The sequence below is a fragment of the Monodon monoceros genome, unplaced genomic scaffold, assembly GCF_005190385.1.
Source record: "Monodon monoceros isolate NGI ecotype Baffin Bay Population unplaced genomic scaffold, NGI_Narwhal_1 Super_Scaffold_20, whole genome shotgun sequence".
Lineage (NCBI taxonomy): Eukaryota > Metazoa > Chordata > Mammalia > Artiodactyla > Monodontidae > Monodon > Monodon monoceros.
This window is the reverse complement of record NW_021703777.1, coordinates 65,997,294-66,024,670: the sequence shown is the minus strand read 5'-3', so window position 1 is coordinate 66,024,670 and position 27,377 is coordinate 65,997,294. Positions and strand designations below refer to the sequence as shown.

At 39.1% G+C, this 27,377-nt stretch overlaps 1 protein-coding gene across 7 annotated transcripts in view; it reads right to left on the bottom strand.

The window, feature by feature from the left end:
* FRYL (FRY like transcription coactivator) overlaps positions 1–27,377 on the bottom strand; it is a 244,767-nt gene that overhangs the window by 22,746 nt on the left and 194,644 nt on the right. For all 7 annotated transcript variants that reach the window (XM_029235869.1, XM_029235868.1, XM_029235870.1 and 4 more), the window contains 13 exons: positions 26,570–26,691; positions 25,534–25,724; positions 23,932–24,026; positions 22,246–22,853; positions 21,838–21,935; positions 18,136–18,306; positions 16,049–16,189; positions 12,571–12,768; positions 9,639–9,800; positions 9,380–9,454; positions 8,861–9,037; positions 4,658–4,861; positions 2,019–2,186 (listed from right to left, as the gene is read on the bottom strand). In XM_029235869.1, the coding sequence (XP_029091702.1) occupies positions 2,019–2,186; positions 4,658–4,861; positions 8,861–9,037; positions 9,380–9,454; positions 9,639–9,800; positions 12,571–12,768; positions 16,049–16,189; positions 18,136–18,306; positions 21,838–21,935; positions 22,246–22,853; positions 23,932–24,026; positions 25,534–25,724; positions 26,570–26,691 (2,410 nt within the window). The remainder of the gene's footprint in view (positions 1–2,018; positions 2,187–4,657; positions 4,862–8,860; positions 9,038–9,379; positions 9,455–9,638; positions 9,801–12,570; positions 12,769–16,048; positions 16,190–18,135; positions 18,307–21,837; positions 21,936–22,245; positions 22,854–23,931; positions 24,027–25,533; positions 25,725–26,569; positions 26,692–27,377) is intronic.

Sequence of the window (27,377 nt, the reverse complement as noted above, 5' to 3'; positions counted from 1 at the left end):
GACAGACTGCAAGCTCCATGTGGCAGGTAGAGGTACTGGAACCGACTTTCCCTTTGCCCCAGAAAAAGCCAAGATTGAAGACAGTAAACACAATCAGATCATGTCCTCCTGCTGAAAACCCTGCGACGGTTGCCTGCTGTGTAGCCTCTAAGCGTGGCCTCTAAGCTTGCCCTCGAGAGCGCCAGGCCCCTCCTCAGGGAGTTCCTCCCCGACTCCACTCCCTCAGGTACACGTGCTCCAGCCCCAAGGGCCGGCTTGTCAGCTCATCAGACACACCAGGGCCTTCTCCACTCCCGTTTCCTGGGCCCTGAACATTCTTTCTCCACACCTTCAAGGGATGGCTCCTCATTACTTGTTTCACCTCAAATGCCGCCCTATCTGACTCTCTCCCTTACCAAGTCCACATTACGGTCAGATTTTCTTAGTATGAAGAGTAAGATGATCACTTTCAGATACATCATTTATGTTTTATCTGTTTTACCTGTTTATTGTGTCTCTCCTACTAGAATTAAGCTCCATAAACCAGGAGCCTTGGCCTGTTTCACACGGTGCTATATGCCCAGGGCCTAGGACAGTGCCCAGCACACGGCAGGGGCTCAATAAATAAATATTGCTGAAATGTCTGACTGCCTGTGTGCCCCGTATTCCCAAGTCGGTATCTGGTACGGGGCTTGTCACATAACAGGCATCTCTGGGAAGAATGAAAATTCATGACTTCCTATCATCTCAAGGTAAAGTGTGTCTTTAGCACGGCCTGTGGGACCCAGCATGTCTTAGACTCGTCCATCTCTCCTACTGCTGCTGCCTGCACATACCATGTTATTTCACATGGCCGTGTCTTTCTGCATGATGCCCCTCTGCCTGCAAAGTCTCAAGTGCCACGAAGCCCATCCTTTGCCACCATCACCCTTAATGCATAGCTGATCGGTTGTCCTTTGAGTTTTCACAAAGCTTTGAGCATGTCTATTACTGAGTTTCTCATATTGGCATGTAGTGCCCTTTTTTTAAACCATCTCTGTCTCCCTTAATAGACAGTGGACACTCTGAGGACAGGGTAATGTCTTATTCATCTTTCTAGCACCTAATGGAATGCCCAGCATCTAGTAAATCTCAATAAATATTTGTTGAATTGAATTACCTAAACTTCAGCCGTACTAATGTGAGCATTTAAAAAACTCCCCAAATGCCTTCATTTCAGAATATATCTGCTTACTGTAAAGATCTACAATACACTGTCAGTGTAATAAGAACATGAGATTTCAACTGACTCAGATAATAAGATCTAACAACCAGATTGGTCTAGATCTAATAACTACATTAATTTGGTTAACACTGAAAAAAATATAGTATTTTCCTAATACCAAGGCATAACAGCATATATGAGAGAGCTATAGCAATTACAGTTTAAAAAATATCTGTAATAATCTTAAAAAAAAAAAGAAACAAAAAAACTAAGAAAACTAATACTTACTTATTTTTGGTCAGTCATTAGCTTGGAATCTGGCTTACTTCTCACAGGCCTTTCCAAAAAACATAATACTAGTAGTTCCAAAATCTCTCTAAAAGGTTTCATTTTAACCAACTGCTAACACAGCTGGCCTGAGGTTTTCATCCCAATTATAGCACCAATCACAAAAACCCAAATACAAAGCAAAAAGAGAAGAAAAAACAAAAGCGGTCCTTCAAAGAAGGCACAGCGCCACAGAAGATGCTCCCATCCCCAGAGAAGCGCCTGTACATTAACCTAATCACGTTCGGCAGCACAAAATGCTCATTAAAAACACTCAGGGTTATTTTTAACCTGTAGGTCATTTCCTTAATCTATCAATGTTTTTTTTTTTTTTTTTTCAATCATCAGATCTGACTATATCACTTAACCAACAGGTTAGAAATACTGGTAACAAATCAAATTAATTAGCGTATCAGGTGAAAACTCTTTCAAGAGAAAAGCAAGGGGTATAACGGGATTGCTAAAAAGAGCCCAGATTGGCCATGCACCAGCCCCCGTGTCTCCCCACCTCAGGCAGCTGGCTGTTAGCATTATCTACAGAAGCTTCCAAACTTGGGGTCTCATCTCTGATTTGCAGCACTTCTTCTGTTGAGATGCTGCCCGTGGAGTCTTGAGACTGAAGAAGTAAATCAGGATGGTCTGGCATGGTTTCATCTGCAGCAGAATCATTGTTTAACTAAAAGGAGAGACAGTAAGATAAGGAATTCATTTATGAGTCAGTGACGGTCACGAAGGCCACAAGAAACATTCTATGTTGTAAGACATTCTGGGGCCATAGTTATAAAGAGCTTCTTTGACTTCCTAAAATTACTTTTTCCCCTCATTTCAGTCTATGCCAGAATTGGTGCTGTGAACGCGAGCAACTAACCCATCAGCAGAAATGACGTATCTGTTAACAAGGGTTAAATTTTGCTAAATAAAAAGTACCAAAGTGAAAGAGCTCCTTGTGACTGTGTTAATCTTGACCTAAAATTCTTATTTTTACAGTGACGTCTCGTGCTTGCAGTTGGTCTAAGGACTCGTGAAGGGGGCGCTTTCACCTCCCCCGTGGCTTTGGCACCAAACGCTCAGTGGATTCTCAAGAAGCAGCATTAACTGGGAAGCAGGCACATAAGTCTGAACTGGCCATTCACTTATTTAAGCAAAAATCAATACCACAAAACTTCAGTAAGACGTAAAGAATTAGGACAATAAAGTTGTAATGGCAGGCCAGCCTCAGTGGGTTTATGTTCTAAGAAAATATTACAATTTTTCCTCTTTTAAGCAGGGTTATACATTTTTTTTTTAGGAATTATTTTTTAGGTGTGAAATGGTACTGTGATTATGATTTTATTTTATTTTTTTGAATTTTTTAAAAGTATACATTTTATTTAATATTTAGAAACACTTTTTTTCTCTTTTAAAAAATTTAATTTTTTTAAATACAGCAGGTTCTTATTGGTTATCCATTTTATACATATTAGTGTATACATGTCAATCCCAATCTCCCAATTCATCACACCACCACCCGCCTCCTGCCACTTTCCCCCCCTTGGTGTCCACACGTTTGTTCTCTACATCTGTGTCTCAATTTCTGCCCATGCAGGGTTATACATTTTTAACGGCCAATATTTAACATAAGAAAAATCAAGTTCATGATTCAGAATAGATAAAGGCAAAAACTAATTTTTTTTTCCCTGTGAGGAGGAATCAGCTTCAAATTCTTTTTTAATTTCACTACCACTATGACTAGGGTCGGCCTTCTAAGGAGACAGTCAGTTCTGCCCTGAGGCTCTCATGGGAGCCAGCCTTTGTTAAGCACTTACTATATGTCCTCCCCATGAAATTCCTACGAGGCAGGTACTGCAGGTACTACTGGGAGAGGGTAGGTAACGACCACAATTACACAGCAGGTTGGTGGCACGATGCCAGCCTCTGAGCCTCTAGTCTGGCTCCAGGGAGAGCCTGGGCCTTCTTCATTGAGTCGCTGCTACCAGCAACTCACTGTTCCTTTAAACGCGCACAGTCCCAGGAGGAGACTGTCCCTTAGGTAGCATGCAGACCGCCTGGCTCAAATGCACTTACTAGCTGTGTGTCCTGGGACAAGTCACTTAATCTACAGAACTGCTGTAACCAGACTTAGCTTGTGTGGTTGTGGGGAGAGTTATAGTGACTAATCCACGTAAAGCACCTTGCCCAGGGCCTGATGAATCTCAGACACTCAGCGAGTGGTAACTGCTGCTACTGTTATCAGCAACACCTTATCGCTTAACACGTGATAGGAAGTTAGTGGAAAGACATATTGGGGTAACGGTGAGACGCCACAACAGGAGAGGTGACAGGAAGCCAACCACAAGCTGACAACTGTACATGCTCGCTGTCGAAAGCCAACTCAGCGTGGCCTTTCAACAGCACTGCCAGTGCTTTACCAGCAGACCGAGTGTGATGCAAATGGGCCCAATTAAAGAGAGGCATGGAAAGGGCCCTCATGTAAGAGCGCTGTAACTGTAGCTGCCGCCTGGTCTGCACCAGCTGACTCCTCATCACGTGGGCCACGGTGGCTAATCCACACCCCTTCTCTCCCCTCGTCCTGCCACCTTCAAGTTCCAAGCCAGCTACCACTTCGTGCTCGCTGCTCCCCTCACTCCACACTTCTGAACTGACAGACTACTCCTGCAGCCTTCGTTTTCTCATCTCTCTCTGTCTCTCTGTCTGAATATCTGCCATCTGGCCCTTGGAATACAAGTCAGAACCTCCATATAACTGACTTGATCTTGCAAAGAGAGCAAAGCTGTGCTCCATCTTTCCACGCTGACGAGGAAAGAAAAGCAGGTGGAGAATCAAGCGGAGCCGGTGCTCACACCGATACCAAAACATGTATCATTCGAGGCGAGGGCCTCTAAAAGTGCCCAGCACGACTCACTGTTACTAGGAGAGAAGCAATGGCACATACGTCTCAGCGGCTAAGCGGCACACAGTATCAAATGTGTGTTAGTTCTGTCATGAATAATGGAACACTGCATTGCGGCTACTGTTTTGTATTTTCATTTCACTGTGTGCATTTCACCCGCACTGAAATGAAAATCACAATATAGAGAAACAGTAATTACTAAGTTGTAAGTTAGGAGAAAGGAGGCCAGCTGTCACTGTACGAAAAGGTCACGGTACCATCTGTGTGCGTGAGAGTATCTGGCTTGCTGTGAGTGCTGCTTCTTCTTCTGAGGACTCGTCCGTATCCTCCTGGTTTGTCAGGTTCAGGCTGGGGGTGCTGCTGGAACACTGGTACTCCTGGAGGGATGGTGTGTCCCCTTTGTCGATACTGTCCAGTGAGCGCCTGCGGACTCCCCAGTTGAAATTGTCCATGCTTTCACCCTGGAAAAGCAAGACATCGTTTCTAAGACCTCAAATACATGCTTATAAATATAGGAAAGGTAATACAGCAGGAAAACATACACCAAGATGAGAAATACTTAATGCATCATCATAAGCAGAGTTTCAATCAGCCCTTCAATTTCTTGAAACTTTTAAAACATCATTCAATATTTATAATATTTAAAGGGATCAAAATATTTGGTCAATGACCTGTTTTAACTAAAGAATTCTCTTGACTTCCTATCTTATATTACTGGGGACCAACTAAATCTACTACCTAGGCCATTTCTATTCTAATACACAAACACAGATGAGACCACAAGGAAGACAAATACATCACAGATGACAACAAATAAACAATCCACAACACCAGGCTGCAACTTACCTGCAGCTCCTGGTTAGCAAAAAGGAAAACACACAGAATTAGAAAGAACGAAGACAAACATGTAAATATACGCTACACTTTTGGGGAAAACTCTTTGTGATTTCTCAAACCCAAAGACTGATTCAAGCTCTGGATTAAGCTTTGTGCAGGAAGCCAACATGTGATTCAAACTACTTTTTTATGCAAAATATATTGTGAAAAAGTCAGAGACAGACACTTAAAACAACATTTCTATGATACACTTTGGCAACACAAACTTTAGGAAAATCTTCAAAATTTACATAGATTTAATGCTGGATACAATGTAAAACTGACTTAAAATACCCACATTCAGTTGACAACATACAGGTTCACGATTATTTTAGACTGTAGCATGGTTCTGGCTACACCCAATGGTCATTTTTTGCTACAAAGTAGTTTAAAATCAAGATCATATTTATCAAAACATAACCTTTGCCAATCTCAAAAGGTCAACAGGCAACAAGACAAATTTCAATTTCGCCCCACTTACGGATTTATATAAGTTAACGTTTCTGTTATTCCAAGCTGATCCTCCTTTCGTAAGGATATAACTCTTACGCTCCTCTTTCTTAAGCCCTGATGACAAATTACAGTGTGTTGGCTAGCAAAATATGACTTATGTGTATTCCTTTACTCAAGAGGGATTGTCCAGAATAGAGGTTTTCAGACTTTTTTTTTTTTAAAAATAAAGCAGAGGAATACTCATGTCAAATGAAATTTACGACAGAAATCAACTGTGCAAAACTGATGAACAAAACCAGGGCTGCTCCGGTTGAAAAAGGTGGCCAGGAGTCCTCGGATCTTTCCCTATTTCTCAGGTATCCTACAAGCCCTAAAGCTCTGCAGGTCAGAGTTTGAAAGTCACCTTCCTAGAACATATCATTTCAAATATTGTGATGTAGCAGAACACATAATAATGGCAACAGCCCTTGATATATGTCTGGTGAATGAATGAATACACACTGTGGGCTTTCAAGGTTGGGGGATATTTTAGAAGTTTCACTAGCAGTTAAGTTTGTTTTGTAGCAAAGTACTTCCTGTTACCATGTTCGAAGCAAGACTATCTTTAGGTTTTAGAAAAGCTCTATCATTTGATTTGGCCTAATTATGAGGCATAAATTAGCACCACCCTCCCCAAATTACTGTGACTTGAATGAAAGACAGAACTACAATAAGCATCTTTAATTCCTTCTAAGGTTCTATTCAAAAGTCATATTCATTACTATGGACATTTTAGAGTACTGGATGAACCTGAAAGTATTTGCATTGTTCTTTAAAAAAAAAAAAAAGGCAAACAAAAAAAAAGAACCTGACCATTACAAAAATGTCAAGAGCCAGCCTTTAGAGATTCTAAATTCTGCGCTGAAAAAAGCAAGTAACTACAGAAGAATTTATAAGTGGCTCATGCCCGTGAGGTAGGGCAGCAGGTCTCTTGAACCCACCACACTTCCTTGCCTGATTGTGCAAGTCTGTCCAATTTCCTACAACATGTTTTTCAAACTGTGGGAGCGACATCAATTTTAGAGGCTGGTGACCTGCTCTTTTTAAAAAAAAAAACAAAAACAAATGAAAGGAATAGAAAATATCACTGTGCACAGCATAGAGTAAGGATGCATATTCTTGAAATTTTTATTTTAAAGGTGCGTCCACATAGATACACTTGGATGTGATATAAAATGTACTAGCAATGGCCACAAATCAAAAAAAAAAAAGTTTAAAAGCCACTGCCCTATAAGACGCTGAATAATACTTGTTCTTGGGCTCCTGTGAACCTGTCCAGTGGTGTCTTTGGGAATATGGCGAACTATGACATAGGAGCCTGTGCTGCCCCTCAGCCAGGGTAAGGGCGTCTGCTGATCTCTGAGGCACCATGGTCATACCCTCATATCTGCAGGGGTGGGGGGCCTGGGGGGCCGAAGCACACAGGAGGACCTCCCTAAACTGGCTTCCTATCAACAGCTAATGGTGTGACGTGGCAGAAGCCATTACATTTTATTCCTCCACCTCACCTATATGAGCCAAAGGAAACATCCCTTTCAAGAGGGTTGATGAATGCATGCAAGTTATATGAGTGATTGTAATGTCTTTGGACAGAGATATATCAGTGACACGGTATGGATACTTGACAGTAAGGCATTTGGGGCTCTTGAAGATAGACATTTATAACAATTTTAGAATGAACATTTTTGTGATCTGTTTGATGTAAACTTTTCAGATTTAGGAGACTGTTGTTTAGGGGACTGACATCAGCTACAGGAATAGGCCCTGAACTGCCTAACATAACCAGGGCAGTGGGCAATCCTATTCTCTTTGCCACAATGACTGGTTTAGAAATTGGCAAATGTCCCAACTTGGGCCAATGAGATGTGACAAGAAGTGTGCTAAAAGCATTCGGAGAGTAACTTCTTTATTTTCATGAGAGCATTTCTGGAAGTGACCCCTGCTTCCTCTTAACACTGCTGTGTGTGGACATAACCAAGGTCGTCTGAGGTGAAGCTGACTGGCAGAGAAGGGCAGAGCCTACAGAATTGCAGAGAAACAGCCGGAAACCTCACTGAGCCTTATCTAAAATAAGCTCTAACTCTGGGCTAGCTCAGTTCTGGGAGCGTAAATCTACTTTCTGAGTTGGATTTTCCATTTAGGAAGCATCTAAACTGACACAACTATCAACTTTCTCTAAACGGAGTCAATATCAAGGACAAAGTCCTTGGTATTGAATGAAATGAGGCATTTGAGAGAGCTGGCTCCAACCTAAAGAAGAAAGTGATGATCAATGTCATAGGCAGAATCTCAGTCATAGGAAAGTGTTCTAGAAGAGAGCCAAAGGCGCCTTAATCGTCAATTTAGTTTCAGGGCCACCCTCTTTAAAGTTGTCTGATAATTTTTTTAAAAATAACTAATTTTATTTTTATTTTTTGCGGTACGTGGGTCTCTCACCGTTGTGGCCTCTCCCATTGCGGAGCACAGGCTCTGGACGCGCAGGCCCAGCGGCCATGGCTCACGGGCCCAGCCACTCCGCGGCATGTGGGATCCTCCTGCACCGGGGCACGAGCCCGTGTCCCCTGCATCGGCAGGCGGACTCTCAACCACTGCGCCACCAGGGAAGCCCTTAATTTTTTAAATTTAATTTTTTTGGTCACGCTGCTCGGCATTCAGGATCTTGGTTCCCTGACCAGGGATCGAACCCGTGCCCTCTGCAGTGGAAGCGTGGAATCCTAACCACTGGACTGCCAGGGAATTCCCCATGTCTGATATATTTAAATGTAATTTTTACTATTCTGCTGCACATTAATTTGTATAATTCATGCAAACATTTAAGTCTAAGCGCACCCTCAATTAAAAAAAATACTTTCGAAGAAATCCATTTTTACTCTATATTTTTAAATATAAAGATGAAAAATTAGATGTTCCTTTTATTTCAGACTTATTCCGCTATGCCTAACTGTACTAATCGTGTTTAGTTCCCAGTTTAGATTTTTACCTTTTGACTTTACACTGCCCTTAATCAGGAAAGATCCTGTGGTTAAATCCTTCATTTTCATGCAGTTGTTAACTATTCTATCAATATTATAAAAGAAAGCCCATATCCTTACCTCTGCATCCTCCAACTCAACATCTAAAAAGTCAAAATCCTTAAAAACGCCAAACTGTTGTTCACTGCTGTTATCTTCCACAGCTACTTCTTCCTCTTGGATTATGTCCTCTGTTGCAGAAATGAGGCTAGTCTGTTGGTCCCCGACTTCCAAATCCTCATTAGAAGAAAATACAACCTGACCCCCAGCCAAAAACAAAGCAAAAGAAAACAAAACAGAAAAAGGCCATCCATCAGCTTTGTCACTCTGAATATGGGACATCAGTGCCCTAAGAGCCATAGCAGGCCTCATCTGTCAATGAGCTCAGAGCTTCAATTTGGTCTAATGTCTAACTGGGTGTATGCTTAATTAGCATAGCGGCCAAGTGTCAGAAAGGCAAGTAATAGTTTTTTCATTCTTAGTCAACACTGTAAGTAAGGTTAAGTTAGAAAAGGCAAGTAAGGAGACACAACAATTTCCGTTTCTTCATGGACTAACATGATTGTTAAAACCTTCACACAGGTTTTCATGATTACTCACTGATGGATTCTTTGGAAGACCAGACTCTGGACCACAGAGAGAAAGCACATTCATTAGCTTTTCTCTTGTTCTTCGCTAAGGAGAAAGAAAATGCAAACGTTACAATTCCTGATAAACTAAGACAAATTCTCAAGTTCTCATACATAGAATGAAATGGATTCTTCTATTCTATGAACTTTTAAAAAATCTTTTTCTAAAATTTTATTTTATTTATTTATTTTTCATACAGCAGGTTCTTATTCTATGAACTTTTATGTACCTGTGATAACTGTGGCCTCTTCCAACTAACAGGCACCAAGGCATTAGAATTAGAACCAGAAGAAGTTGAGGAAGTGCTTCTCGTCACAGCAATCACTTTCGGCTTCCCGTTTCTTCCAGTTGCGCTATGCTGATCACCATATTTATTTCCAATAATTGGTGTCTACACAGAAATAAAACGCCAGTGTTTGACTCAAATAATTCAACATAAATGGGTTAATAGTGTATCTATAATGACATTTTTTATAAACAGCCAAAAAAAACAGCGTAAGGAGAAAGATTACTTAGCGTAAGGCAGATACTACAAAAATCAAAGGTAATGATGATATCTTTTTTTTTTTAAATCATAAGATTTCACTTTATTGGGAACAAGTCTCTGAGGAGATTATTGGAGAACTTATTCCTACTTTAAATACAGATCTGCTTTCTTTAAAAATGACCATCTTCACCTTTCCCCCCATGATTATAAAATAGTCCTCTTTGAAAGCTCAGAAAATACGAAAATGATTTAAAAAATCACCACTCAGACTTAACGTCTATTAATATTTTGGTGTTTTTTTGATGCATGTTGTGTGCTTCAATAAGGTGCTTTGGCAAATATTCAAGATAAGTAACAACTTCAAAGAGAAAGCTATCTACATATGTCTTACTGCAAATCTGATATATAACATTTCCAAAATTTATTTCTGTAAAATTTCATGATGAGTCCAAACGTTGGATGATCCAAAACATGTGTATTTACTTGGCTTTGTGAAGTGTCTCAAATTTGCATTTGAATATAATTTTAAGCTCACTTGCATGTCACCCAAGTCCCCTTATGATCTGGTTCCTGCTTATCTCCCCAACTTCAGCCTCCACCACTCCCTCCTGAACTTCACACTCCAGCAGAGCTGAACTTGCTCCCCAAGCATATGGTGCCTTTGTGGACCTATGTGTTGGCACATGTCACCTCCTTTGCATAGAACATGCGCCAAGCAAACCCCTAATCACTTTGAACATTGCCTCCAGACTTCCAAGGAGGCCTATGCTGATACCACCACCACCTCTGGGTAATTATACCTGGACATTTACCAGGTGATGGTGATTGTTTCTGTGCCTCTCTCCCCCTGCTATACGGGAGTCCCTGGACTGAGTGTGACTCATCACTGCTCCTCTAGTATATCTCCAGTGCCCACACAGAGCAGGTACTTGGGAATTTTTTGAGGAAACAAATTGAAATTAACTATGTGATACAGATAAAATGTTCTGAGGATTCGTATCACCGTTTTCAACCAAATAATTGTGACACCATCGGTTTCTGACTCAGAAGAACAGCAAAGCCCAGTTTCTCTATCATATTCCCATTCTATGTATTCCATGTTAGAAATTCTCAGGTGATAGAAACCAAAACATTGGCAGTAAACATACTTTCTATCTTAAAAAAATAACCAATAAGCTCTGGATAAATTCTAAGACCAAGACTAAACTGCAAAAATATTTTTTAATCTATATAATCCTTATCAATTAAAACATGAGTAGATCTTCAGCTGTTATCTTTCTCAACTCCCCCCACCCCCCAATACTTGATCAATAACTTCTCTCTTGAAAAATTCCTGCCTTGGCTTGTGAAAGACCATTTCGATGGCACCAAAGTCAACAAGAGTGGGCTGAGTTTCTGGAGGAAAAAACGCAAAACTGATGCTCTCCGCAAGGGTCAAAAAATCTTTGCATGAGATTTGTATCGATATTAATATGTAACATAGTCAGGGTTCAGGTTCCCTCCGGACTGGGGGGCCCTGCCTCAGTCTAGCCCTACAATGCAGGGCTTCTCAAATCTCAGTTTATTTTAGCCTCATTTTTCCTTCCATGATTTCAACCATCCACCTATATGACACTGAAAACCCTTAAACTTTTTCCTTCCGCCCAAGTTTTCCTCTAAAACTTCAGATCTCTTTAGGTAATCAGCACCTCCGTCAGTATGTTTTTTGGTCTCTTCAGAGCCAGTACACCCGAGACTGAGCTCATCACGCCCTCCTTCCCTGCTAATACCTGTTCTCCCTGCATTTCCATCCCCTTTGAAAGGTACCAACACTCACCAAGTTGTCACAGCAAATGTCCTTGTCTGTTCCTTACTTAGCACCTCCTCTCCTTCCCATCAAACCCCATCAATTACTTCCTCAGACTTTTGAAAACCATCCCTTCCCTCTTTGTTTCCTCTGCAGTTGCCTAGGGACGCAGTCCAACATTATCTTTTACCCAAATTACTCTAACAGATTCCTTAAAAATTTCCACCCCGCTCCTCCCTGGTCCGTTTTCTATCCTGTTGCCAGAGTGATCTTCCTAAAATGCAAATCCTAATATTTCCTATTCCAGCTAAAAATCCTTTAAGAGCGCCTACTGCTTCAAGAGAAAACCATCTCGTCAGACAAGATGCCGGTGACCTCGCGGCTCCCTGTGCCTTCAGCTTCCTCTCTCATCCCACTCTATACCTCCATCCTCTGTACTCCGTGCTCAGGGTAGGCCACAGTAACTGGATGGAAGTTTCCAGAGCGCCGTGCTTTCTCACACTTACAAGCCTTCATTCACACATGCTGCTTTTTCTTGGATTACTCCCCCCTCCCCAGACTTCCATATATACCTGTCTAGGGTTACTTATCTCTCAGCACTCAGCTCAGATCAGGTTAGATGTACATGCTATATATTCCTATAGAACTTCGAACCTACTTCCAGCCAAAGCACTTATCACAATGCTTATTTGCCTATCTCCCCAAGAGGCTATAGGCCTTCTCCCCTGAGAGTAGCCTTCTCCCCACTCCCACCCCATTTTCATGACACCTGTCACGGCATCTACTGCTGAGTATGAGCTCAATCAATGCTTGTTGAATGACAGAATGAATAAATGAAGAAATGAAAATTTCTAATAGAGCACCTTTATCAATCTCTGAGCATCTTACCTCAGATATATCAAAATGAAAATCTAAGGTCTTCCCAGGCAACTCCTTAGAGACGTTATTAAAAATTTTAGTGAAGGATATTTCAGGAGAACCTGTATCTCCTCCGTAGGTCCTGGGGATATCGTTGGGCACGACAAGGCTTGCCGAGCGAGACACCACCAGTTTTAAGATGTTAAGGGCTTCCTTCCAATAAGGACTCTGGTTTCAAAAAATAATAGACAAATACATATTTAACTAAGAACAAAAACTTAGTATACACTGTAGACAATGAAAATATTATTTCTACAAAAACTCCTTGTAAATTATTCATTTTTACTTTGAGGTACCTAACAGAGGGTCTGAGTTACAAAAGGAAAGAAAATAAGTTATTATTTGTACTGTTAAATTTATGAGATATTGTACATATAATAATGCTACCAGCTCAGAATATTTTGCATTTTTCCCAATAAGTGCTTTATAAATATTATTGGTTGAGAAAGTCTAATACAGTAATCTGGCAGTTGGGGTAAACAAAGGGGTTGTATATATATGTGAACTTTCTAGATGAATGAAGTATATGGCTTTAAGACTCTAAAACTTTAAATGTTTTAAGTCTTGGAGATAAACAATTTTTGACGCATACTTTTTAGACATAAAAATATTAAAATACTAAATAAATTTTAGATTTTTCTTAATGACCCAAGCCCCGAATAATAAGCATAAGTGCTGTGCTAAAACGATGCTCTCAGTGATTCCTGAGCTGTATAGGGTGAACTTTTCCCCCTATATATGGTGGCTATGTTTTCGAGTTATTCTTCTGCTTTTAGTTTTGTATATTTCTGCCAATATAATTTAGGAATGATTTATATGACAGACGTATATATGGAGAGGAATTAATGTCTAATTAAAAATTTAGAACTTTTTTTTTTACTGCCTACTGAAAATCATATAAGAATGACTTTTTTCCTTTCTTGTGGTACCAAAATCAAACTTCAACCTTGTATTATACATATTGTTTCACAGTTGGCAGTTCTGAGACAGGGAAAATACTACTTAAAAAAGGAAGTGAAAAATCTTTGGCAGAACTGAATTATCCAATTTAGCTAATAACATCTTGATATGAAGACATCTAAAGCATAAAATATTACTAGTAATTACAAATGTCCACATGAGGCTTCCCTGGTGGCACAGTGGTTAAGAATTCGCCTGCCAATGCAGGGGACACAGGTTCATGCCCTGGTCCAGGAAGATCCCACATGCCGCGGAGCAACTAAGCCTGTGACTACTGAGCCTGTGCTCTCGAGCCCGTGAGCCACACTACTGAGCCTGTGCACCACAACCACTGAAGCCCGCGAGCCACAACTACTGAGCCCACGCGCCACAACTACTGAAGCCCGCGCACCTAGAGCCTGTGCTCCACGACAAGTAAAGCCACCGCAATGAGAAGCACGCGCACTGCAACGAAGAGTAGCTCCCGCTCGCTGCAACTAGAGAAAGCCCATGCACGGTAACGAAGACCCAACGCAGCCAAAGATAAATAAATAAAAAAAATAAATTAAAAAAAAAATGTCCACATGACACCGTGACATTTTAAGCACATCATCGTAGAAAACAGTTTATCTTTAACAAAGTTAGACTATGTAAAAATCATCATCATTTTTTTCTTATGGAAATAATTAGGAGCTCTGGGCATTGCAAAATGCTAAAATCTCTTCAGAGATGTTTCCATAAATTATATTGGTACTTGTGTTCTAAATGTAAAAGATTATCGTTTACATGTATGTAAAATGTTTAATATTTGAATAAAGCAGAAGTCACTAACTGGGATGACCTGTCAGCTAAATATAACCTTGGTTTACCCAACATTTAAAAATAAATTTAAGGACTTCCCTGGTGGCGCAGAGGTTAAGAATCCGCCTGCCAGTGCAGGGGACATGGGTTCGAGCCCCGGTCCAGGAAGATTCCACATGCCGCGGAGCAACTAAGCCTGTGTGCCACAACTACTGAGCCTGTGCTCTAGAGCCCGCGAGCCACAACTACCAAAGCCCATGCGCCTAGAGTCCGTGCTCCACAACAAAATAAGCCACTGCAATGAGAAGCCTGTGCACTGCAACGAAGAGTAGCCCCCTCTTGCTGCAACTAGAGAAAGCCCACGCGCAGCAAAGACCCAACACAGCCAAAACATAAATAAATTAAAAATAAAATAAAATAATTAAAAAATAAAAAGAAATTTGAGACATTTTAAAATTAGGCAATTTTAAAGAAAAACCCAGATTTTGAGCTTCTCTTTATAAATTAGAAAAGAAAAATCAGAAGTTCTGGCCACAGTGGACCTGTACTCCAACATGGCAACCATTCTTAGTCGTGCTGTTCCTTTTAGATGAGGAATGTGCAGTTCACTTAGTCATAAATCTACGCCCTCTTATGGTTACTTGCAGGCCCAGTGGGCATATAAGCTTGTGGTTCTGAACAAAAGAAATGTATCTATGTTTCATATATTAGTAATTCAATGTGCTATGTATTTCTGCAGGTGATCCAGCAAATATCTGATGAGTTAACTTCTTTAAGCCTTAAGGAAAAAAAAGAGAAAAGTGCTTTAGGAAAAAAAATATAATTGTTGAGTGGTGAAGCCTTGCTCCTTAAGAGATAAAAATAGAGAAGATACACAGGGTTACCAAAGAAACCTATGTTTTTTTTTAATATCTGCAATCACTGATTTTCAAGGGAATCTAAAAAATAACCCAGATTACCCAATAAAAATACTGAAAAGCATTTTGATACAGTTTTGTGACTTTCAGATATGGACTAGAACACAAACTCATTGCAGCTGAGTATTTCCATTTGTAAATTTTGCTTTAGTGAATACAAGTATCACTGGAGTAGAAACACAAAGTATTAATCTGTTAAGGCTCTCAAAGAGTTTGCTCTGTTTGGTCAGTTGTATCCACAATACTGCTCTGCTTGTCAAGGCCTTTCTTACAGATAGTTCTAAAGTGAAATTCAGTACAGACCAAGTTGACTTGTCGCCATTTACAGTTAAACCAAGTCTGATTTTCTACTTTCTAAGTATCTGGCACTTTTTACCAGACACAGAAAGCAACTCTAAAATACAGACTCTTCAAAGAGTTCTTCTGTTTCTAAAAGTAATATCTGCTCCATTATGTAGGACTTGGTTAAAAACAGAAAGGTACAAAGTACACTGTCCAGAGACAGTGACTGCTGCCATTTGTGTACATTCCTTCCAGTGATTCCTGAAATGTACATTCGAGGACGTAATCATTAAAAATAAAAATCAGGAATCATGCCAATCCTACCGTTCAGACTCTGCTTGACATCACTCACATTGAGAACATTTTCTCATGTTGTAACTATTCCTGAAAACATGATTTATGAACTAACCACTTCCCCTATCTTAGACACTTAAGGTGTTTCCAATTTTTTATAATTATAAGTTGTTTCGAGATGAACACTTCTATACATGAGATTTGGGGTCACTTACCTGTACATATTTTCCAATAATCTTTATGATCTCCAGATTAAACTGCTTGACTGGGGCAGCGGAGAGGTCAATATGACTCAAAAGACTATAGATGATCTGTAGTAATGATTGCTGCATACTGGACAGTCCTTTTTCTAACAACTGAAAGTAATATTAAAAAGTATACTTTAATCAGGTTAAAGAAAATTCCACAGGATTTACATTAGTGATGTTGAAAACCATAACAGATTTAACCTAAGAGTTCATGGTTAGAGTTATCAGAAATCCAGAGAATAATGAAGGTAAAAGGTAATGTCTATTATTGTTACTTGTCCTTGTTGCAGAAAGGAGAATTAGACAGATTACTTGTCATCTTAATCTTAGTGCTTCCTTTTATATCCTTAACTAATTTAGTTAAACACCATTTATTTTAGGTTAAGAGAAAAACCGCTACACCACCGTCACCAAAGAATAACTAACTACCCGCAAGCCATTCACACCAGCCCCTTACTACCTATGTGATCTTGGATACGTTTCTTATTTCTCTGAGCCTTGATTTTTAAAAATAAAACTGGTAACACTTGCCTCATAGGGTTTGTAGGACAATTAAATTATATATGTGTAGTTTTAAATATGTGTAATTAAATTTAGTACTGTTGTTAGTAATAATTTGAGTTATTAATAATCATAAAACAAGGATAACTTACACTAGTAAGAGTAACATTGGAGACAAAGCATTCTCTCTGTAGACTGGAGCTACATGGCCCACATGTGGTACCCAGTAGGCTGTACTGTGCCAGTGCCAGACCTTAGAACCCCATGATGGGTCTTCAGGGAGCGCTAGTGTTGCTTTAGTGTTGAACTTTATAGTGGCGCAAAAGTGAAAGCTAGACTAAGGCACTTAAATTCAAAGCCAGTTAAGGAGGTCTGGCTTTATGTTGGCTCTTGTCCTAAAGGTGTAGGTATAAGATAACCTAGCGATGCGCATTCATTCAGGTTAGGAAGCTCTCAGGCAGAGGGCTCATGCTGTTGGCTCACCTAAATATAAAGTCGATGGGAGTAAACCCACCCAAACCAACACCTTAAAAATCCACACCAGTCCTGAGCACTTTATGATGCTCGCCATCAGTGACTTAGCTAAGTTAAACAGTGCTATGAGCAATACTTAAAATGTTTATTGAGTTACAAGTAATTTAAGTTTGTACAGTGTGTTAGGTTTAGTTGCCAGAGGTCAACTTTCTGAAAAGGAAGGTATCAGTGACAAACATTTTTAGTGACTAGGAATTTCTTCCTTTTGAGGGTCTCCTTGTGGCTATCTACTCAATAATTTACTTTTCTAGGCACGAAGTTAGTTCTTCAACAAATAAATACAGTCGACCCTTGAAAAACAGGTTTGAACTGCATGGGTCCACTTACATGTAGGTTTTTTCCAGCAGTAAATACTACAGCACTACAGGACTCACAGTTGGTTGAATCACGGATGTGGAGGGCTGACTGTAAGTTACATGTGGATCTGACCGTGTGGAGGCTTGGCACCCTTAACTCCTGCGTTGTTCAAGGTGAACTGTATTGACTTTTCATGCTGTTCTATCACCAGATTTAAAAATTCTATTTACTTCCCCCCAAATCATATTTTACATTAGGAAGGAAATATAGTTTTAATCAAAATATAGTTTTAATCAAAATTAAAACTTGCCCAGCAGAAATGACTTTGCATGCTGTATTACTATTCTAGAAAGGATCTCAAAGCCAAGAGCTGGTTTTGTAGAAACAAAAAGATAACCATTCCCTAGGATCAAGACCAGGAAAACACCCATTTGCCTTTTGAAATAAAGGTGAGGTTTATATTATTATGAGCTTTATGTCACTTAAGGACGGTGAATGAGGAAATAAACACTGAAAATGAAAAAAAAAAACCTTTATAAAAACTTCCTCCTTACTTGAAAGATATTACCTGTATTTTTCTTCAAAAAAAGATGTTACCTATATTCACTCTCAAAGAAAATATGAAGATTAATTAGCATCAGTGCTGCTTCTAGAAATAAAATCTACTTGAAAATTTTACCACAGAGCAGTTGAAAAATCCTTTTTTGGGGGAGTGAATTTACCTCTGCAAGGTAAGTCACAAGACTAAATGTAGTATCTGAGAAGGAGTCATGCAGGTATCTACACACTACGTTGATCCAGTTAGAACAGTCTCTGGAGTACGTGTGCGTACTGTACAGACTCATCATGTGAGCCAGATTGACAAGCGTTGGGCATTTTTCTTCTGCACAAACCTAAAAAAGCAAGCAAAAATTTCATTCACTTAAAGACAGTTAAGTTTGATTTTATACTAAATGTATTTATTTAATGCATCAATTTAGATATATATGTTGAAGAGTTAATGCATTTTATTTCAATATGGTAGAGAAGTTAAACAGAAGAGGAAAAAGCACAAGGCATTCTTAAGAGAATGCCTTAGATCATACGGAGAGGATTAATATGTCAAGCACTTCCGTGGGTGTTAAATAGTATGGCTTTTTTTCAGTCTGATGTAAAATATCTTTGGTAAAAACCCAAATGTTTTTGTAAACCCTGTGTGTCATTTCGTAAAAAGAGTTTTGTTTTGTAAAATCTATATACGGTTCAGTGCACAAATAACTAAACAGGCAGGCTCAACGTGGGAATCCTCAGCGAGGTTCGGAGCTGCTACGCCAAAGAAGAAGTGCTTTAGTCTCAAGCTGTCCAGGGTATCTCACTAGGGCAGAAGCCTCAACCTGTGTGATATAGTCAAAGGACTTCATTGGAGGACTGATAAAACGTTTGAGTCCTGCATCTCCAGTGAATGGCAATCTCCAGTGTGGACGTCAAGCTACTCTTCAGGAAATCACCTAAAGCTCTTAAGGTCCTTGGCCAATCATTTACAGGCTACTACAAAGTGTACTGACTTCCTAGACTTTGCGTGACACGGTACTACAGAATCTGAATCAACAAATGTAGGCCCAAGATATGAAGGCATGCAAGACTATGCAGAGAGACTAATACAGTACCTTGGAAGTTATTTTATAAAATCATTAAAAGCAGCTGTTTTCATGCCATTAGCCTTTTACTCATAAAACAGACACCAGGAAGAAAAAAGAAAAGTTGTTTGATATTTCTGATTCGTATTTCAAAATATAATAATTTATCACACTATTTTTTAAAAAACCACATAACTTTATAATTTCAAAATTTGTTATCCTTCAGCAAAAATTTTTATAGTTTAGAGTAAATTCTAATCTTATCCCTGAAGGATAAGGCATTCCTATAGAATTCTTATATTCTTAAAGAATATTTTTTGAAAGAATGATTTTTTAAGAACCTATTTTTTGAAACAGAAGGAAGTTCTTTGGAATAATAGGCTGTGTAATTTTATAGTAAAGCAAATGGCTTAGATTTAATTTTGGAACTTTGGAATTACCAGGTTAAAATACGAGCCAAAAAATAGTATGTTTTATAACAAACTTTTTTAGCATACTATTTTTGCCATAATGAATAGCTAAAAAGGACAATATTTGTCCTAAGTGTTGCCTCATTTTGAAATTCTGTGCTCTCCAAGGGCACAAATATCACAAAGAGTGATATTTGCATAATGAGGAAGCACATAATGGCAGAAAATTATTCTCAACAGTTTAAGTGAGAGAGCAATTAAGGAATCAATTTAGTTCACATCCTGCAGGTTGCTGAAAGGCCACAGAGGGAACCTTTGTGTGCTGCTCAACAGGAAGAAAACAGACTTAATAGCAGTTTATGACTATCAGCAAGCCACATATTTGATTTCTTAAAAACATAAAAGATATTTGGGACTTTCCTGTGCTTTGCCTCAGTCATGACAGCAGAGGCTTGGAGCTCAAGGGCCTTCTATGGCCTTCTGGTCACGCTGTGCTTCTCACCTGACCTAACACTTATCAAATTACTCAGCACTTCAGCCGCCAATCTCAAATGCTTCTACTTCCCCTATCAAGGGATTTATGCTTTTTACTTTCTTAAAATCCCCAAATAAGCCAATATACATTTTTTCCTTATATTTTCTTTCTTACCCCTCATGTAGAAAAAAGTAAAATCTTTGTTTACATTTTCCTAATGGTGTGTTATTAGAATATTAAAATGAAGGTCATTTCAATAAATTATTTAAAAAATCACTTTTAGACCTCATTAATGCAAATACATGTTGGGTTTTTTAGTACAAACCATCATTTTCAAAACTAAGATATGTCTCCATGAACTATAATAATGGCTCTTCTTTTTAAATACATGCTTTTAAAATGGTTAAGAATTTCTCCATATCTATTTAGAAATTTAAATAAGGATGGATTCAACAGCAAATTTCATTAAATATTTTCTTGTCACTTATTAAATATTTTCTATCCAGATAATGAAAATGTTCTTACTCTTGTTACTGTGTATGTGATTAATTGGGTTGGTAGTCTTTTTTCACTCCATTGGCACCCAGAGATAAATTTGCACTTAACAGTATTGAAATGTGGGCCATAGAGAGATGGGTGTTTTACTTGGTTTTCTAGAAGCTTGCTCCTTCCTTTTACTGCTGTGCTACTTGCTAACTGAATCTCAGGTTTGAAAAAAACTGCTTATATAAAAAGCTCTTCCAGAGAAATTTACTTGCTTGTTCCCTTCTGTTGCAGACTTCTCTGATTTTTCTCCCAGTGCTTTAGCCAGGTTATCTTACTTAGATTACTACTGAGTCACCCCCTCCAGTTCACCTGACTTCCTGTTGTATGTATATTACTTGTAAATTCCTATAACTCCTTCTTGTAACTGTTTGTATTTTCAGCCTGAAAAGTCTTTTTTCCAAGACTCAATGTGACAAAAAAAAATAAATATATAAAATAAAATTAGTTAAGAATTAAGTTTAAGCCGAAGGTAAGGTATTTGTGATCCCTTTATTGTTCTTAAGAGGAAGTTACTAAACAGATAAAATGTCAACATCATATTCTTTTACAATTAAGACTAAGAGCTATAAAGCTTTTAAACAAATGTTCACAAATGATTTAAAAATAGCTACATACGTGTTTAAGAAATATATGATGGGAGGGAAAGAGTCAAATAAGGAAGAAAAAAGAATGAAGGGAGCAGAGAGAGAAGATAAAGAGAATGTTAGAAGGAAAAAGGCAAACAAAGGGAGAGAGAACTTTCAGAATCAAAAAATACATTATGCCCTCTTCTTCCGCAGGGCCTTTGCACATGCAATTTCTCCTGCCTGGAAAATTTCTACTTTCAGCCCTGCTCTTGTTTCTCATCCAGGGACCTTATTTTGGTTACTCTTATTTGCCCTTCAAGTCCACTTAGATATGACTTCCCCCAGGCAGACTTTTGCTTTATGTGTCCCTAGAATATTTTGTTCTCCCATTGCAAAGTCACCAGACTCTACGGTGATTGTCTACTTACTTGACTGCACTGCCACCCTAAGGCCCATAGGGCTAAGGATTCTATTTACTCTGATTATCACTGTATTTCCAGCACCTGATCCAGTGCTCAGTACATATCTGGGGGGCAAATGAATGAATGACTTGGAAACTGACAGAGGATAAAGTAGGGAAACAGCAGAAAAAGATTCAGACTCAGAGGAGAGCTACTCTAAACAAATAATTTTATTCACTGTCATTTGAGCAGCTAACATATCATTACTATATTACTCCTTCATATGCATAAAAGAATAAAAATTTAGATAGGAAGTGACAGTAAAAGGATCTTTAAGAGACTTCCCCCCTTAAGATAAACTCCAGAGAAAATTCCCTAAAGTGTTATCTTCCAGCATCACATTTGCTTACCTTTGCTATTCGACTAGCTGTTTCTTTGCAAAACTGAGTTGGGCTGTCAAAATGCTGGATTAAGTGAGGCAATAAGCAAAGGATGTTAAGAGGAAAGCCTATCAAAAAAAAAAAAAAAGCAAACAATAACCAATTTTATTGCACATTATTTTAAAAATTAAAGGATTTTTTTTTCATGGTTCACAAAAACCATTTTCTTTTTATTTCCTGGAGTACTTGATCTTCTAAAAAAAAAAAAATTTTTTTTTTTTTGCTTTTACCAAAGAATTTAAGCTATCTCACATATTAAGAAAACCGTAACTGTTTGTGGAAAAGCAGAAATTAGTAGATTTCAAAACCAACGATTAGTTTACATTTCACTATATTAAAAAAAAAAGCAAAGAGTTGGTGCAATTCTAGTCACATCACCTGACAACTGGGAAGGATCCACCAACGTGTGTTTGGAGACAGCAATGAGTTTACTCAGGAGGTGCACTGTCATTTCCTGTGTGGATACTGAGGTAAAACCCTTAAGGAAGAGCTGCTGAAGGCCTGGGAAATTATTCCACTTCAGTTTGCTTTGTACGGTTTCAATCTTCTCTCGACTCTCTGATTTTTCCAAAGGCAGGTGGATCAGCAGTTTGTTGAGAAGTCTGAGAGCCAGGAGGTATTCATATTCATAATCTGATTCTAATAAAGATGCTGCTATCCAAAAAATGGTGGCCATCAAGCTGGCAGGCTCAGTAGTGGGCTGCACATCATACACGGCTTTCTCTCTCAGGGAGGAAAGGCTTCGAGTCCTCGCTAAGCTACTGCTGTGGTTGAGCCGTCCATCCATTATATCCAGTGTATTACTCCGCCGCCGGTCACCTCTTCGGTCACCAATTAAACTTAACCTCAAAGAGTTACTTCTTGCATTACTGCTATATCCCAAGTAACTGCTACTATTAATGGGACTTGTGCTTAGATTGAGTTGTCCAGTGCTTTTCCTGTTAGCTGCATACTTGTTTCCCATTATAGGATCATGGTATGAGGTTCTTTAAAAAAAAAAAAAAAGAAAGAAAGAAAAGAAAGAAAAAAAAAAAGATGAATCCATGCACAATCGCTTCTTTTGCTACATTAATTGTACTCTTGAAAACACTGCAAAATGGTAACTGTTACCAGGAAAAATCATTTTTAAGTATATCTGACCTTGCTTAACCCAATTTCAGTTCTTTCCTCCCTATTAAAATGTACAACAGTATCTTTTCCACTGTGGCTACTTTGGGTTGGATGAGGTTTGATTTGAAGGGAAAATTCTGCTATAGTTATCGCTGATAACTTTCAGCTCTGGGATTTAGTACATATTACGTCCAAAGCAGGCCTCGTTTGTCTCACCCCCAGCCTCAAAGGTCCTGATGTCCCTATTTCTGTCAATTCACATTCTTTCCAAAAGAACCAAGCTCAAAAATTTAGTTTTGATTTCTCCTTCTCCCTCACATCTAATTATCATTGATTAAAAAATAATTACAGAATACTTTCTACGTGTGCCAGCAGTATGCAAAATGCTAGGAATATTAAAGTCCATGGAAATGGATAAATTAGAGCCTGTTAGTTGCTGTTATGAAAATATTAAGAAAATACTGTGAGATCCCAAAGGATGGAATGCTTAGCATTCCCCTGGGGCAGTTAGAAATTCTTAGCTAGGAGGTGATATTAAGATGGGACTTGAAGGATAAATCAATTTGGGATTTGCAAGGAAGACAAAGTTTGAAGAGAGGCTGGTCCAGGGAGAAGGAACAGTATGTGGAAGGTGTGAGTCCCGAGGAGCCTGGCCTGCTGGGGTGACAAGAGGATGTTGAGTGTGGCAGTAATACAGCCTGTCACTGAGGCTGAAGCCAAGTAGCACAGCAGAAAGGTCTCTGATTAGGGTGTCAGAGGAACGGCACTGCCGCATACTAGCCCCGTGAGCTTTCACACGTCTCACTGTCTGAGGCTCATTTTCCCACCGGCAATCCATCTGAATTTAGGGGTAGTACTCTCACTGCCGATATTAGAACAATATAGTATTACACATATTTAGCTATTGAAGGTCTAAATACAAGTCTACCGGTTGCCTAGTTTTTCAGTTCTTACTGAGAAAGGGCAGAAAGAAGATCGTAATGCTTCATGGTTTCAGCCAAAGTATCAATTGCAGATTCCAACGTGAGAAGAAGCTCAATCACAAATCCCTAGAAAAAAAAGGCAGATCTTAATTAATCATACTCTGGAAAGAAGAAACTGCAATGCACTTCCTGATGAGATTTCAAAATAGAATAAACTCCACATTAATATTACAAAATAAACTCTTGAGCAACATGATCTTGCTGATGGATGAGAATGCATCAAACTAATGGTATAAACTGATTGTACTGGCAACACGATTCACCCAAAATTACCTGGGTCAGAAATCTAGGAGCCATCCTTGTTTCTTCCTCTCACATCTAAATTGAATCCATCAGCATCTTGAAAATATTACTTTAAAAATAAATCCTAAATCTGACTTCCTTTTCTCTACCTCCATAGCTCCCCTTAATCCAAACTATCATCATTTTGGCCTGGACTCTTACAAAGAGCCTCTTAACTGACCTCTCTTGCCTTCCTAAGGATTCCACCTAGCCTCCAGAGTGAGTTTTTAAAAAAAGCAAGTCATATCCATCCCTTCCTTTTAAAACCAATGGGTGGTTTCCCATCAATTCAGAGTAAACTCCCACCTCCCACCAGAACCTCCTTGGCCTCACATGATCTGGACCTGCTTACCTCATCAATCTCCTGCCTCTGGAGGCCCCCAACCAGTACGTTCTAGCCACATTGGTTTGCTTGATGTTCCTTTATTTTGTTTTATTTTAATTTTTGGCTGAGCCATGAGGCTCGTGGGATGTTAGTTCCCTGACCAGGGATTGAGCCCTGGGCCCCAGCAGTGAAAGCGCCGAGTCAGTCCTAACCACTGGACCGCCAGGGAATTCCCCTGATGTTCCTTTAAAAAGCCAGTTGCTTCTGCCTCAGGCCCTTTGCACTTGTTAGTCCTGTTTCCCTCTGCCCTCTTCCCCAGATTATCACAGGGCTCACTTCATTTAAACATGTGTTCAAAACTCTTCTTCTCAGATGATCATAAAAAAATAAATAAATAAATAAAAAATCCTCTCCCCCATCATTCTTTAACCTGTTACTCTACCTTATTATTTTCACAGCATTCATCACTAAGTAAACTTGTATTATACTTTATTGGTGGATTAAAGGCTTGTTTCCCCAATGAAATGTGAGCTCCAGAATGCCAGGAACTTTGTCTTGTTCATTACTGTATCCTCGGTGTCTAAAACACTGTTAATAAAGTCATGAGTCTGTACAGACCTATGTAAGCTCTCTACTGCAGTATTTCACTTAATTTATCTTAACAAATGGAATTCAGTGTTCTAGTTTACATCTAACTTCAAATTCCTCTTATACCTTGTGGTCATCTCAGAATAATATCCAGGTGTGTGTGATAAAGCTGTTTCTGACAGGCACTATTTAATTCAATTACTGTGTTATTAAACATTAATTACACAACTTTGTTTCTTAATTCTTTGCTTGTTAGCATCTGACATCAGTAATTCTATACAACCATTATCTTGCTCTACCTGCCATGATTTACATTTGGCAATAAGTCCTTGACAACGAGGCGTGCTCGATACTTGCTGAAAGAAATGAATCAACTACCTGTGCATCTTCTCCTGGATCCCCTACAGTTTCTACAAGTCTGGAGAGAACATCAGAAAGCGTAGTTGCCGAAAGAGGCTGCTTAAGGGCCCTGAAAATCTGAAAGGATCTCCCAGCATAGTGTCGAGAAGAACAGGAAAGTGCTGTCTGCAGAGCAACCTCGCTAAGATGATGTTCCAAATGAATTCCTTCTGTGAAAGCAAAGGAAACAAGTAAGTGCTTGTTTTTCAGGATATATATAGGGGTTAGGATCAGAGGCTAATAACCATGTTAAACCCAGTGCCAGCACAATACCTGGCAAACTGGGTGGGCACTAATATTTCATAAGTCAATGCTTTTTCTTTTCATTAAATTCCGTCTGCACTTTAGATGACTCTTCATTCTAATCTCCAGGGAAGTAATCCCTGAGAACAGGGTTTCTCAGCCCCAGCATTACTGACATTTTGGCCAGATAATTCTTTGTTGTGAGGGCTATCCTGTGTAGTGTGTGTCTGTGTAGCAGAATCCCTAGCCTCTACCCAAGTGGACACCAGTACTAACCACTTGCCCCGCGCCCCCTAATTGTGACAAAAATGTCTCCAGACATTGCAAAATGTCCTGAGAAGCAAAATCACCCCTAGCTAAGAACCACTGTTTTAGATACATTTTACTATAATTTTCAGAATGTGTTAAATTTTAGATAGAAGCCCACACCAGTAGAAAAAAATAATTTAAGAGTTTGTCATCTCTACCTATGTTCCTTCAATATAATTGTTTCATAATAAACAATTATATTGTAATTTTATTATGCCGTCTTACACCAAACTAAGAACCCCAGAGCGTCAAAGTAGCATTCTGATTTCTAAGTAGTAACAATTTTTCTTCAACCAGAACAAATCTGTTATCACTAGTAAGTAAAAAAAACCTGTCTAAAACTTTTGAAAATTTAGACATGTCAACTTGTCAAATTTTTGCTAAACATTATCAGAAGTTTTGACATCACACTAAAAGATCTGCTTGAAAGTAAATACTATCTGAAATGATTATTAAAAGATACCTGAGCTTGACTGCTTAAAAACAGAAACCACATGTTTCAAAAATGTAGTTAACTGCTCAGCACTCTTTATGCTAGGATTCTTGGCAGAAACATCCTCATGGTTCCAAAGGGGCCCTCTTTTTCTGAAAACAGAGAACAGACATGATTCCCTTGGTTTTTAAACTTAATTAAGGTTTACTCATACTCACCTAAAATGTGCTTTTGCAGTTAGAAAGGATAGTGGTTGAATAAATCAAACAGCACGTCACACAGTCTACTGCTACTATTTATGTACTTGGATATGTAATGATCTAGAGCAAGTACAGGAAGATCCAAGTTACGTATAATTTCAAAGTCTTCCATTGTTACAGTCAAATTCTCTCAGAGGTAGCAGGAAAAGATGGCAAATTTTGCCAAGTGAGAAGAGTACTGGTTATTGCTTAGGTATTACAGGTCAAAACAGTCTTGTTTGTAGAGGCTAGACTGTTATTTAGATTGTAATGCCAATAAAATAATTTATAAGTTAAAACTACCTGTCGATTCTTTCTTTAAAATATCTTTGCATTCACCAGCTTGGTTAGTAAGGGTTAGGCCCCTTATTGCCATAGGCCCGAAGTGCCCTGGAAAAAAGATGTGCTCATGCTGCCTCTAGTCCGTAACACCTCTAATTCATCACATACTTTGCTATGAGACTGATTTTCTCAACATTTTTTTTTTTTTTTACGGTACGCAGGCCTCTCACTGTTGTGGCCTCTCCCGCCGCGGAGCACAGGCTCCTGACGCGCAGGCTCAGCGGCCATGGCTCACGGGCCCAGCCGCTCCACGGCAT